Source organism: Canis lupus, chromosome 26 (assembly GCF_003254725.2).
Source record: "Canis lupus dingo isolate Sandy chromosome 26, ASM325472v2, whole genome shotgun sequence".
Lineage (NCBI taxonomy): Eukaryota > Metazoa > Chordata > Mammalia > Carnivora > Canidae > Canis > Canis lupus.
The window spans coordinates 16,092,906-16,107,802 of NC_064268.1; the positions used below are offsets into that span (position 1 = coordinate 16,092,906).

General features: G+C 40.2%; 1 protein-coding gene across 12 annotated transcripts in view; it reads right to left on the reverse strand.

The window, feature by feature from the left end:
• CIT (citron rho-interacting serine/threonine kinase) overlaps nt 1–14,897 on the reverse strand; it is a 165,105-nt gene that overhangs the window by 27,051 nt on the left and 123,157 nt on the right. For 7 of the 12 annotated variants that reach the window (XM_025474152.3, XM_025474159.3, XM_025474161.3 and 4 more), the window contains 6 exons: nt 13,491–13,688; nt 12,827–13,047; nt 10,772–10,907; nt 7,953–8,057; nt 1,238–1,378; nt 672–779 (listed from right to left, as the gene is read on the reverse strand). In XM_025474152.3, coding sequence (XP_025329937.3) covers nt 672–779; nt 1,238–1,378; nt 7,953–8,057; nt 10,772–10,907; nt 12,827–13,047; nt 13,491–13,688 — 909 coding nt within the window. The remainder of the gene's footprint in view (nt 1–671; nt 780–1,237; nt 1,379–7,952; nt 8,058–10,771; nt 10,908–12,826; nt 13,048–13,490; nt 13,689–14,897) is intronic. The other 5 variants (XM_025474153.3, XM_025474163.3, XM_025474162.3 and 2 more) reach the window with 1 other exon arrangement.

Consider the following 14,897-nt stretch of genomic DNA (forward strand, 5'->3'; position numbering starts at 1 on the left):
TATGACCCTACCCATAGTTCCTTTTTGGTCATAGTTTTTAATTGGTCTACCATGATTTTAAAGGGATGGAGCAGCACTCAGTGGAGGGCAGAACTATCTAGTCAGGTACTTCTGGTGAGTCAGTCACCTCAACTCCCTGGTTGCTGGTCTCTTTCTAGGCCTTTGCCAATCAAAAGGACTGGGCCAGGTAATTTTAAATCTTTTCTAAAATCCTGTACATGTGCCCTAAGAATCCTTCTACAGAACTGAGAACACCTCTCTGTTGTGAATCCCACACACATGACCTATAATCTATCTCCAGCACTGTACCTGTGACCTGCTAATCCCTCTGGAGTCTTGTATAATGACCTCCATGTAAACCTTTCTCTGTGCTATCACCCTCACCCCAGCTGCTTAGAAAATGAAAAAGGAAAAAAAAATCACTTTCTTATCAGAGACAGGCACTACAATTTTAAAGGCCATGAACACAAAGTCATGAGTTACAGACTTGATAATGACATCCTTTCTAAGTAAGGACTATTCTATCTCAAGACCTATTTTCCACCCAATATAAAACAATAAAACCTGTATTTTGTTTTCTTTGATGTTTCTATAATTATCTATCACAACAGTATTTAATGAATCATGATCCTTGAGCAAAAACTCCCTGCTTTTCAAACACTAGGACTCACCTTTTTCTTCTTAGCGGGCTGGTCCATTTTGGCTTGCAGAAAGTCAATGAGTTTGGTTTGTTGAGAAATAGTACCTTCCATTTTCACCTTTTCATGAGAGTAGAGAACCTAAAAATCCATAAGAAAAAAATAAGCTCAGCCAAAGAAGGAAGGATGCTTTTAAATTTGGTACTTTATGAAAATAAAAAAAATGTCATGAGGATACTAGCATATGAAAATTCAACACAAACTCCCTGAGCCACTATTTACTTACTAGGTCCTATCCTTACAGCCAACAAAAAAAAAAAAAAAAAAAAAAAAAAAAAAAACCACTAAAAAACAAACAGAGATGGATAAGTATATGGAAAAGTAAAAATAGCCAGGGGTTCATACTAGAATCTCTGAGCTAGTCATTATAGGGATTTTCAACCTCCCTGAAGGTTTGGAAATTTTCATAATGAAATATTGGGAGAAATACACAATAGTATACAATATAAAGATAGTGGCCATTTCACCAGGTGGCTTTTAGCCATCATGCTTTGTCTCCACAGACAATTTTTAAGTAAATTCCCTTTGCTGGTTCTCACCTGAATGTTTTCTAGCTGGTATTCTAGATCGCTCCTTTCTGTCTTCAGCAGATCAGCCCGGTCCAGAGCTTCTTGCAGCCCTTGAGTCAAACGGAAGATGTGATTCTTCTGCAGGTCCATCTGCTGCTGTAATTTGGCTTGCTAGTGGGGAGAAAGGCCAGACAGAGTCTCGATACCATGGACAATACAACTCATTCCCCCACTGTTCTTGTTACCAAACTAACTTCTGGCATGGTGTCAAATCTTGGCTTCTGAAATCATCTCGTTCCAGAATTACTGATTGTCTTCTGTCCTAAATGGATGCATGGCATGGTGAAAAAGAATTTGCCCAGAAGTCTCTCTGATGGCCAGCAGGTTACAGGATCCCCACTGTGAGAGGAAGGCTGGCGTGTCTGGCTTTCCAGTCAGTTACAGTTAAGGACATTTGGCCCATCTGACTGGACATCGAAGATGCTGTGACTTACTGCCATGACAACTAAGCTCCAATTTGTCCTTAGCTTTGCTTTGCTATTGTGAGACATCACCTGGTCAGCAGTGTGGATGCACAAAGGGGAATCATGTCATCTCTAACATAAGGAGTGCCTTGTCAGGGCAAGGGACTCCCAACCAGTACACAGATAGCCACAGTCACAGGAGATACTGTTGCAGTATGGGGAGGGAGGAGGAGGAAGGGCCCAGACTCTGCACATGAGTCAGTAAAACCTGGGGGCAGGGGGATCACTTTACGGTTTTAGAGAAATAGTTTTGTGCTGGAAATCTCTCTCCAATTTTTACAATGGAAGTCAACCAGAAAATAAGGCAAGCTATAAAGATGCTCTCTCTTTATGGCTCTCTTTCCTAAAATGCTTCTGTTTCCCAAAAAAAGTAGCAAAGAGCAGCTATTCTGATAAGACACTGCCGGATGTTGTCCGACCCCTGGGTGACAATCTAACCACCTTAGTGGTGGCCCTAATACTCCCTCCCCTGTTGGCCTAGACTCTCTGCAGACTCAAGGACACAGCTCCTAAAGAGCAGTAAACACCACGGGCATTTCCCAAGAGGCAATGGCAAATCTCTGTGCTCTCAGCCCCAAAAGGCTGAGTGCCACTGCCAACTCCAGAATTTGCTGACCCTCTACATCCCATCTCGCTTCCCTCCACCTATGTTTTGTTTCTCTTTCCATCTCCATTCCTCCATGGCCCTTCTTCTTCAGGGGAAGTGGATTCCTTGAGGCATCATGGTGTGATGAGATGAACATGGGCTTTGCAATGCTGCAGACTCTAGGATAAATGCTGGTTCTAACACTCAGCAGTCATAGGACCACATGGGCAGCTCATCTTGTCTCTAAAAGCCTCAGTGTCTTCATCTGAAAGTGGGGATAATCCCTCCCCAACTGGGTAACATACTGAGCACCATGCCCCAACCTACCAGATATATTCATTCATTCATTCTCTCTTTTTCTTTCTCTCTCTCTCTCTTTCCTTCCCGCCATCTAGTTCAGGCTTTCCTTTCTGTTCCCCACCTGTCCTCCCCTGCTCACCTCCTCCACCAGTCTCCCATCAGTCCTCTATAAAGCAAGAGATACTGTCAGCCACCAGCAACCAGAGATCATCTGGCCTATATGCCAACCTGGAATTTCTGAATCAAACCACAGAAATCTGGAGCACCGGGGGTCTCAGTGGTTGATCATCTGCCTTGGGCTTAGGTGGTAGTCCCAGGGTCCTGGGATCAAGTCCAGCATCAGGCCCTCCACAGGGAGCCTGCTTCTCCCTCTGTCTCTGTGTGTCTCTCAGGAATAAATAAATAAAATCTTAAAAAAAAACCACACAGAAACCCCTAAAATATGGGGGTGGGAGGGCGGCAGAGAAAACAGCTAAGATTATGTCTTAAAGGGAGCGATCAGCCCCCTACAGCGCAAGTGATTTCCGCAAATTACCCTCTTTAGTTTCTTCCCACTATTTTAGAACAACATTAATTACTAGGCAGGAAGCAGAGAAACAGGAGCTGGGACAAGAATTGGTTTGGTGACAGCCGAGCCCAAAATATTTCTCTAGAAGAAATGCATCAACTGTCCGTTAGCTTTCCAAGAAACAGGCTGCTTGTTTACTATAATAAAACAAGAGTGGCAGGTTGCTCAGTGGAATATTTTTCAAAGCCATTTACCTGCTTCCCAGAGAGACGCAAATGGGGGCTATTCACAGGTCAGTGTTAGACTGGAAGGAGAGCATTACCTCTGTGCTTTCAGCTGTCCAACAGTTTTACATGAGTGACAGGAGACTGGCAGGAAGGAGCTGGATCACAGAACCAGAGCACCAAACAACCCTGGTGGCTGAAAGGATGGACCAAAACCAACCAGAGAAAGTTCGAAAGGACAGTATTTTTAAAAACACCAACTGCTAGGGGTGCCTGGGTGGCTCAGTGTTAAGCGTCTGCCTTCAGCTCAGGTCATGATCTTGGAGTCCTGGGATCAAGACCCATGTGGGGCTCTCTGATCAGTGGAGAGACTGCTTCTCCCACTGCTTCTCCCCTGTCCTGCTCATGCTCGCTCTCTCTCAAATAAATAAAAACTTATGTGTGTGTACACATACACACCGACTGATAAACACAGAATATAAAGACATTTATTTTAAAAACCTATGGAAGGGTTGGTGGCGATGTAACAGGTCAGTGAGTGTCAGTGGTGTGATAAAACTACCCAAAGAGCCCAGGGTAATTGGCAGAGACTTACAGTCATAATAGAGCTGGTGATATCCCACTCTACTCCATGTTGTTCAGACCATGTGGACTTCTAGAAACTCTCTTTGGAAAGATAAATCTACCAGAAAAGAACATTTCAAATTTGGAGGGACTTGAAATGTTTCTCTTAGGAAAGAGAAGGTGGTATAGAATGGGAGAGCTACTTAGGTATCTAGCTGACTATCCAAGAGATAATAAAAGTAGTTATCTCATAGAACTGTTGCAAGAAATGTATGGGCCAATTCATGGAAAATATTCAAAAGGGCACCTGGCACTTGCTAATTAAACATTAGTTTTAAAATTATTAATCAAGTAATTTGATTATTAATCAGTATTAATCCCCTAGTTTGGTTGTAAATATCAGACTGCTCTATTTTCAAGTGTTTCAATGAAACAGAACCAATGGTTGGAAGTTACAGGCTTTAATTCAAAATGAGACAGGACTTTCTGAGAATTAAAGTTGCTGGAAAAAATGGGTTGGGATGTCCAAAGGCACTGTGCACTCAGGCTGAGGTTCAACCAGGCCCACTGGTGGGGAATGTTAGGCCTTAGGCAGCAGGTTAATTTGACCAGAATTTGCAAATGGGCTTTCATCTTTGGCATCACCTCCAATGGACTGATGATGGCTGTCAAGTGACATGTCAAAAAAGCTTCTGAAGCCATTTCAGGACCAAGAGGAAAGATTTCAGAGAAATATCCATTAGCAAAGTCTGCCTGGGGCAGGGATGAAGAGATCAATGGAACAAAGGCTGGGAATTTGGGCTCCATGACATAAAAAACTTCCCAACTCTGAGACTGTGATTCTGGCCGCATTTACAAGTCTCTATACCTAATGAAGAGGACACTTGAGTTAATTTCAGAAAGAAAACAAATGAGCAAATACAAAAAAATAAAGAAAGAAAAACCAAGAAATAGACATATAGAAGTCTCCATAGACTTCTCTATGGAGAACAAATTGATGGTTACCAGAGAGGAGGTGAATGGGAGAAATAGGGGATGGTGATTGAAGAGTACACTTATGATAAAACATACACACTATATCTTGACTTCAAGATGTGTTATAATCAGATGATCTGGTAATGAAATAAGCATAGACATGCAGATGGCTTTGTGACAAAGGTGTCAAGAAAATCTAATGAAAAAAATAGTCTTTTCAACATGGCACTGGAATAACAGGATAGCTCTGAAAAATAGTGAACCTCTACTCTCACACCATACATAAAAAGTAATTCAAAATACATCCTAGGCCTACATATAAAAGCTCAAACTATAAAACTTCTAGGAGTGCAAAGAGAAGAAAATATCTTCAACTTTAGGATAAGCATAGATTTCTTAAATAGGACACAGAAAATACAAACCATTTTTTAAAACTGATAAATTTGACTTCATAAAAAGGAAAAACATTTGCTCTTTGAAAAATACTGTTTTAAAAGACAAGGCAAACTACAGACTGGGTGAAAGATTCACCATACATACATCTGGCAAAATGTTATTATGAAGAAATCTTTAAAAACTTTACTCAGAAGTAACTACCCAAAAGATTTGAACTTACACTTCCCAAAAGAAGATAAATGAATGACAAACACATGAAAAGATGTTTATCCTTCATTATTAAAGAAATGCAAATTAAAGTCACAATGTGATACTGTAATACACACACTAGAAAGGGCAATCAATACAAACAAAGCATTGTGGGGTTGAAACTGCTGTTGGGCATAGCAAAATGGAGCCATTTTGCTACACTCAACCATTTTGTTGGGTGTAGCATTTTGTTACAAACATACATGTGACCCAGCAATTCTCCTCCTGAAGGAATGAAAATATTATCCACACAAAGATTTACACACAAGTTTTCAGAGCAGAATTGTTTATAATAACTAAAAACTAGAAACTATTTAAAGGTTCATCAACAGGTGAATAGATAAATTATGGAATATCCATACAACAAATTACTGCTTAGCAATAAAAAGGAATGAGCTGCTAGTACATTCACCAGCATGGATAGTTCACAAAAGCATACTTAACCAAAGAATCCATGGGTGCCTGGGTGGCTCAGTTGGTTAAACATTGGGCTCCATGCTCGACTCGGAGTCTGCTTGAGATTCTCTCTCTCCTTCTCTCTCTCCTCCTTCCCCTCCCCCCATTCGCACACTCTCTCTCTAAATCTTTTTAAAAATTTTTTAAAAAAATAAAGAATCCAGATACAAGAGTATATATAGTATGACTCCACTTCTAGGAAATTCTAGAAAAGAAAGTTATCAGTAGTGACAAAGAGCAGATCGGTGGGTACCTGGGGCCAGGGTCAGAAGGTATCAGCTAGAAGGGAACTTTTTTAGATGATAAAAATGTTTTACATTTTCACTGTGATGATGATTAATCAGGTGTTTACATCAAAAATCATTTTAAAAAAAGAGAACACTCAGGTTAAGTCTTGGTCACATGCTTATAAAGTGTACACCACAACCAAGGATCCTAACCACATTCTGGACAATAAGTATCATTCTCTGTTTCATAATGGTTTCAGCTGTCAGCAAAATCTGCCTCAAACTCAGTGTCAGCCAGATGTCTGTGCTCAAAAATCTATCTGTGAGGTGCAGACTGAGAAGCTAGAAATGTTCTTATGTCGTTTAGAAGTGAGAAAGAGGGGACTGAATCAGGATCCCAGCGTGCTATTCCAAGCCTTGTCACTGACTCACCATGTAACCTTGGACCAAAGTATTGAGCTGTCAGAACCAACTCTCTTTCCTCAGAAGGAAAATAGGACAGGCAAGATCATTGATTATTTCTGTTCTGTTTCCAACATGTGCCTAAAGCGGGGACATTGCCTATTCATTCCAGATAAAAGACCATCATTCTCTACTTGACCACCAAGTAGATTTAAAAAATTTTTATTACAGTGTTCTTAATGCTGCCTTTCGTGAACTTCCCGTGTAGATACAATTAATTTTATTTTTAAAATCTTTACCGTGATACAACATACATAAAGTTTACCTTTCTAACCATTTTTCAGTGTACAGTTCACTAGCAGTAAAGACCATCACATTGTTAGGCAACCATCACCACCATCCATCTCCAGAACTCCCAGCCATTTTTTTCAAAGTATCATTCTGTAAAATATTTCATAATCACCTGCAAAATTTTCATCACACTTTTCAAAGTCAATAACTTAGCACTATTCTTTCTATCAGCAGAGCTCTTTGGAAGGGATCATATAATAAAACCTCAACTAACCAGAACAGGTTATCCAGTTAACTGAACTATCAGGCTCCCCATGGTTAAATAGAACACTCTTGAGATTTGTTTCTCATTAAATACCTCTATAAAGTATATTTGTCCTAGTTGGTCAATTCTAATGAACAAAGCAGAATCATTAGTGATTCACCATGTAGGGAGGGAGTTGGTTGGGAGCGGGAAATAGTCATCAACTTAAAGAGAGATTTTCAGAATTCTGTTAAAAGGGCCAGGAAATAATATGAGGGATGGGTTCGGAGATCAATTTGAGCTGTTCATTCTATATCTCAAAGGCAGGGCAAAGTTTTTGTAATTGAATTAAATGAATGTTCAAAGTCTTCATGAAGTTTAGTCCTCAGCATAAATCTGATCAAGTCCCTGCCCTGTGCATGAAGTTAATTTGTGTAGATATACTATCAGCCTGAAAACTTAATGTACTTTAGATATTAACTCTAAAAGAACAATTTAATGCAATATTCAGTCACCCGTATATTTAATAAACTTCCATTTGGCACATATTCATCTGTGCTCAACATTCTTTTAAGCATCTTGTGAGAGGATACAAGTGACAAAGACCCCCTGGGCTTCACGACACATTCCTTGGACATGTTAAATACCTTCAAAAAAGTAATAAGTGACCACCTTACTGTTCCTCGGAAATTCAAACTTTGAAATTTGAATGTCTAATCTGGATCTAACCACCCAAACACAACAAATTTTCACCTTCAGAATCCCCCCTGGCTCTATTTCTTAGATATCTTACACTCACCTCTTCCAGAAGCCTCTGTTTGAGCTCTCGTTCAGTCTCCAGTTTCTGCTGTAAACTTCGGGCGTTCATTTCAAGCATGGCATGTTTCTTCTCCAGGTCATTGAGCTGGGCATTTGGAAAAATTGGCCATGACATCATATTTAGGAATGTTAGATGCTAATGACTTATGAAAATACCCACAAACCTTCACATTAAAAAAATCAAGGTCTGAAGATCAGAATATAAATTTTTTTTTCAAAAAAACAAAACAAATAAATACTGTTTTCTAGGGGTGCTTGGGTTGGCTCAGTCAGTGGAGCATCTGCCTTTGGCTTGGTCCTGGAATAGGGCCCTACATTCAGCAAGAAGTCTGCTTCTCCCTCTCCCTCTGCTCCTCCCCAACTTGTACTCACTCTTACACGGCGTGCTCACTCTCTCGAATAAATAAAATCTTTCAATAAATAAATAAATATTGTTTTCTAAAAGTATATCACAAAGGACCATGTCACTGGTAAGACATATAGGAATATGATTACTTCTAAGGCATGGGTCACATAAAAAGTTATGACAAGTTCTTTTTTTTTTTTTTTTTTTTTTTTAGTTATGACAAGTTCTAAGACAAGGATGATCACTTTGGCCAAATTTAATTAAATAATCAAATGCTGAATGCTTACTATTTACACAGTAATATATTGGAGCTCTTAGGATGAAAGAATGGACAAACTCTCTTAAGAATCTTACTAAAGTCACAAACGCAGAGAATAGCCCATAACTATACATATACACAAACAATGATTGCTTTGTCACATAATATTTTTGATAAGGGGATAGGAGAAGAGAAATTCTTCCTGAATTTACCAGTTGTGAAGAAAAGATTATGTCAATGTCTGGAGTCCAGAGGTTTTTGTTTTATTTTTTTTTTAGTAAGCTCCACCCCAGCGTGGAGCCCACAATGGGGCTTAAACTCACCACTAGGAGATCAAGACCTGAGCTAAGATCAAGAGTTGGATGCTTTAACCAACTGAGCCAACCAGATGCCCCAATGTCTGGAGTCTTAAAGGATGAGCATAACTTTACTACAGAATAAGAACAATCAAATAAAAAAAAATATTCAAGTTAAACACAAAAGGATTCATTTACTTCTATATAATATATTCAGTTTCCTCATGAGTAAAAAGAAAAGAAATAGTAAGCCAGTATCAAAGAATTCCAGAGTGTTCCTGAGTGGCAAACTCTAGCCTTAAATCCAATAATTTTGGGCAGCCCCGATGGCCCAGCGGTTTGGCACTGCCTTCAGTCCAGGATTTGATCCTGGGGACCCAGGGTTAAGTCCCACATCAGGCTTCCTGCGTGGAACCTGCTTCTCCCTCTGCCAGTGTCTCCGCCTCTCTCTCTCTCTCTCTATCTCTCTCTGTGTCTGTCTTGAATAAATAAAATCTTTTTTAAAAATCCAATAATTTTATTTCTATAAGAAAATAATCATGGATATCCATAAAGATTTCTATTTATCACAGTGTTATTTATAACACCATGGCAAAAAACTGAAAGAAGCTCAAAGTTCCAACACAAGTAGAATGATTAAAATAGGTCCCTCTGTGTTGTTTGGGGTTTTTTTTTTAGAACTATATGTTCAAAAAACATTCAGTAACTGAGGAAAAGCCCTTAGTTCTATGTAGTTTTTTTTTAAAGACTGAAAGCTGTTTACATAGTAAGAATCTAAATTTATAAAAATGTGGGGTGCCTGGGTGGCTCAGTTGGCTAAGCATCTGCCTTCAGCTCAGGTTTGATCTCAGGGTCCTGGGATCAAACCCCATATCAGGTTCCCTTCTCAGCAGGGACTTTGTTTTCTCCCTCTCCCTCTGTGATCTCTCTTGCTCTTGCTCTCTCTCAAGTAAATAAGAGTCTAAAATATAATAATAAATTTATAAAATTGTGTGTGTGTATGCACAAACATATCATGCAAAGAAAATATCACAAATTCACTACTAGAACAGAGATAGATTGCCAGTCATCTTTTCCTTTTCTATAGCTTCTAGATCTGTCACTATGACCCCATATAATTACTTTTATAATTATGAAATAACAAAGAATTATACAAAATATGAAATTCAGATTCTTGCTTTATTTTATATGTGTGTTTTTGTGTGCGTAAAGAAGTGCATCCGTGTGTGTGTGTGTGTGTGTGTATGAGCCTGGGTATATACATGAAATTTCTTTGATCTTCATTCTTGTTTTTTGTAACACTTGGGGCATCTATTTGAAATCTCTTTCCAGACTTAGATAAATCTCCAGAACACGGGTACATCATTCTGCAAACATAACATGGCATGCCACAGGACAGGACATGTATATTTCCAATGTAAATAAAATATTGAGGACTCAAGTGGCCATCAGACTCTCTTGTGCCCTTGGCCTTGGAGAGAGGCTGAGCTGCCTATGAGTGCAGCAATGGAAGGAGCATTAGTCCTTGCCACTGAATACATCCCAAGAATGCTAGACATTAAATCTAGCAACCAATCCAGAAATTAAGTCTAGAAATCAGGTGCCAGAAAACCAGAGAGCTGTGTGCTGAGACCAAAATCCAGACCTCAGAGCCCCGGACAGGCAGATATTAAGAAGTTACCAGCAGACGGTGACACACCAGTCCCTACCACAACTCCCACACTATCGCCAACCAAGGGTGTCCCATTGCAGAGCCTAATCCTATGGCTTTACAGGACTGAGTAAATACATGTTCATGAAATATGCTGACCATGGATTGCACCTGAATTTGGGTTGAGCATGCCTTCTAAAAGAAGATAAAGATGTTCTCCTAAAAGGCAGAAGGAATGGGCACTGACCTTATCAGAGAGGCTCTCAGCTTTCAGCTTCTGTTCTTTGAGGGCCTGCTGCAGAGCAAGAATCTCAGCCTTGTGCTCCTTCACCGCCAGCTCTACCACCTGGCGTGATTCTGTGATCCGCTGGTCGGCCCTCGCTCTGTGGGAAAAGCACAGGCCCATTTCAAAAGCCCCACCATCACCAATCTAGGAAAAGTAAGTGGGCCCATCTCTAACTCCCATAAGCAACCAAACAGGCTACAGGGTGGAGAGATGCCCAACCTGGATTCCTACTTTCAAATTATGTCTTGCTTTCTGATTGCTTACAGAGCAAAGATTTGACCCACTTTAGACCATGGGTAAAAATACTCTTAATAGGTAATGTTCCTGTGAGTACTCACTTGGAAAGGCTGAAGGGGAAAAGGCAATTTTCCAAAAGCAACTAGATTGAATAGGATATAGCAAGACTGTCACTGCCTCCCATGGGACTGGAAATGGAAATGGGTCCCCCTGAAGGACCACAGGTGTAGAGGACCACAAGAGGCTCCAATCAAACAAACATTTCCTCTCCTTAAAGTATATGCAGTAAGTTAAGTGCTGGGGATGCTCATTTGGAAACTGAAACCCGAATCTGATGAATTTATCTATAAATAAGGTTAGAGAATAGAAAAAACTAGAAGCAAGATAGAAAAATTGCTGCCCTTCCCCATTTAGGTCTTTTGCTACTTCCATACCTGGGCTTATAGTCTCCTCTACTGGCTGCTGCTCTCCTCCCCCTATCTTACTCGGCCTTCAAGGATAAACTCAAAAGGCCATGCCCTCCATAAAAACTTGGTCAATTTCTCCTTTTACAAGGAAGCTCTCCTTGCTCTGTATCCAAAGCATACATATACTCCTCTCCTGGCACACCCCACTCACTATTTAAGGTGGTAAATACCCGAATGCATAATTCATCATCTCCATGTGACTTGCCTCTTGAGCACAAGAATTAAGAATTATATTTTACTCATCTTGGTATCCCACGTAACACCAAAATAGGGGGTTGGTGGGTAAGAAAGGAAAAGCCAAGATCTTTCACAACTGTCCCTGAAAGTATACATGAAATGTCTTCCTAAGCACAGCCCATAATTATACCTTCCATGTGTAGTTGTGTGTTTCTTGATGCTGAAGCTAGCTTCCGACCCTCAAATTGGTCTCTGAGGGATTCTAGAAACAGCTCAGATAGGAGCTGTACTCAAGGGCAGAAGGGAAGGGGATTGTGTGAAAGCAACCAGAATATACCATGAGGACTCAGGAGAAAGAAGAACAGGAGGTCTTAAACCAGCAGCCCCTCACATCAGCAAATACCCTGAGTGGGAGGATATCCAAAAAATGAGTATTTCTACCAGTGTCTTTTGAAATTTAAGGATTCTCATCTTTTGCCTCCAATCTTTTCTCATTTAACTGATTTAGCACACATTAAACACCCAACACATATGGTTGAGTCTACTGTGGTCAAGTAAATGTGGGAACATACCAAAATGAGTCTGACAGTGTCCAACTAAATGAGACACATTTCTATGTACAGTTTATCTCACTGAAGGAGTTCTGAGTATCCCAGGAAGGTCAATTTCAGAGGAAGGTGGTATAAGTGAGGTGACAAAGGATGGATATAACTCAGCTGTACACACATGAAGCCATGGGCTAACTCTGGCATGCAAGGTACCTTTGGGCACACTCAAAAACAGGACCCATTCTTCAAGACCAGTTATCTCTATCTGTTGGTAAACTGTCATAATATACCCATTTTGTTAGAAAAAAAACACTTGCCCACAAGAGCGATAGAACTGTCATAATCAATCTTTGCATCTACCATGTCTTCAGTGTGAACGGCACCCCCTAGAGGTAGGAAGTATACTAGGATGACCAACCCATTCTAGTTTGCCCAAAAGTCTCCCCGTCTTAGCACCAAATGTATTGTATTCTAGAGATTCCTCTCAGCCCTGGGCAAGCTGGGACCATTGGTCACTCCGTTCATAATGCTCAGGTGACCCTGGTGAAGACACCTATCACTGGCTTTCTACAAACAGAAAGTCCCACCTGCTCTGCTTCTCAGTGTCCAGCATTCTCTGTAACTCTCGAACCCGACACTCAAATTGGGACTTCTCGTCACCAAGGACACTCCTCCATGCCTCCCACTGCCGCTCTTTTTCCAGCAGCTCATCATTCAGGGCCTCCAGGTCCATGACCTGTTCTTCCAGCATCGTGCAAGTAGTCTTCAGCGCCTCCATCGTCTGCAAATCAGTACCACTGAGTTGTGCCTTGTATCAAATGAGGATTTCCTAGATGTTACTTTTGTTGGATCAGTGTCAGAAAAGCACAAGTTTCTAACTACAATCTGAAATATGGTATATCTTCTTCTACAGACCCAGGGAACCAGACAAAAATGGATAAAGGGCAATTTCTGCCACCATCTTAAAGGCAGAACCCAAAGCAAGGCAGGGGGAAGAGACTACACTTAAAAATGGCTCACACTAGACTTCCAGACCATTCTATTTTACTTTCACGCTTTTTAAAATCAAAATTAAGAGAACACACTTTGAAAAGTTACTTTTCCAAACCCCCAAGCCCTCAAAACATAGACATGGTAATGAAACAGAGCCCATTTAATGGATCCCTTAGGAGAGGTATACCAGGTACTTGCTCTAAAATCTAAAGGAATCAAAGTGTACCAGGGATCTCTGACACTGTTTACTATCCTTACTTGCTTCTGGCTGGTGAGCTGCATCTCCCTCTCTGTAATCTCACGGCGGAGATGGTCCACTTCACTCCGTAGCTGTACTATCTCATCGTTGGCACCGGAAGCCTCGTCGAGTTGTTTGGACAAATAGAAATTTTGGTTGTTGAGCTCAGCGTTGTCCTCAGTCAGCTGGTTTAGCTGCTCCTCCAGGTCTGTGATTACCTAAAAGAGGAAAGGGACCTCGCTCTATATCAAGCAAGTCATTTTGAAATAAGACACTGCTTCTAGAGCCATTGATTTTAGAACCTACGTGACACTGGCAATCGATGTGCCACTCACTTTTGCTTATCCAACCCTGGCATCCAAAGCCAAGCTCCCATGCCTGTCCACTTAGCACTAACACACACATACTATGATGGAAAAAGAAAAGTCTCTGATTTTTTCTAACTTGGGGTCCATCTAGAAGATATGGCAAAAGCAAATCAATCAAAAGTGATGTCATGTGGAAGGGGCCACTTTAAATGAGATCAAGTTAACGGACAATTATATGATGTGGAAAATGCAAGCCGAGGAAAGGCATCTAACAGACCAGTGTCACAATCAGCTAATGAAGCTACTAAGCCCATGGCACCATTCACAGGACATCAGAAGCAGAGATAGTCTTAGAAAGCGAAATAAAGTTCTTATCAAGAAGGACTGACTGCGAAGGACACTAAGAGTTATTTTAACATCTCAGCAATAAATTTAATTTCATGCAACAAAAGAAAAAAATTTAAAGGAAGCTTAGAATAACCCTGAAAATACTGTACTGTGGCATCACTTTAATGGTTTTTATTATACCATTAGCTCTCAAAAAATGAAAGGGCATGTATATGAAATTGTCATTTTATTGAGAGAGATTTAATCTGGCTTTGCTACATTATTTCCCTTATTTCCCTGCTCAGTGGCAGAATGACTTCGATTTCAGTGCATTTAGCTTCCCTATTCTCTTTGCTGAGGTTCAGTATCAGCACTTGCAGAGAGCTTTTGTATATAATACTTTCGAAGTTTAAGGGAAATTTTCTAATAATAGTTGGAATGAGGCACACAGGCAGTATATTAAATTTTATGTAACAAAAAGAAGTATATTAAAAGGAAATGCCTTGAAGCCTACGGTTTATTAATTGATTCCAACTTCCAAACCTAGAGTAGACTTAGTTTATGAAATGTTGCCACTGTTTCCATGACTAATTCCCTATTTTAGCCCCCTTTGATTATCAATTTAAAAAAATCTTCCCAGGCACACAGAATTAAAGAACATCAATTTAGCACATTTGTTCAGTGTGGCTCAGAAAACAGAGCTCTTTGTTTTGTTAACTGAGCTGATAAGCTTTTAATGTATTAAGTGGTCTAGTAATTTGTATTTTAATGTCAAAAACCCTGTTAATTCCT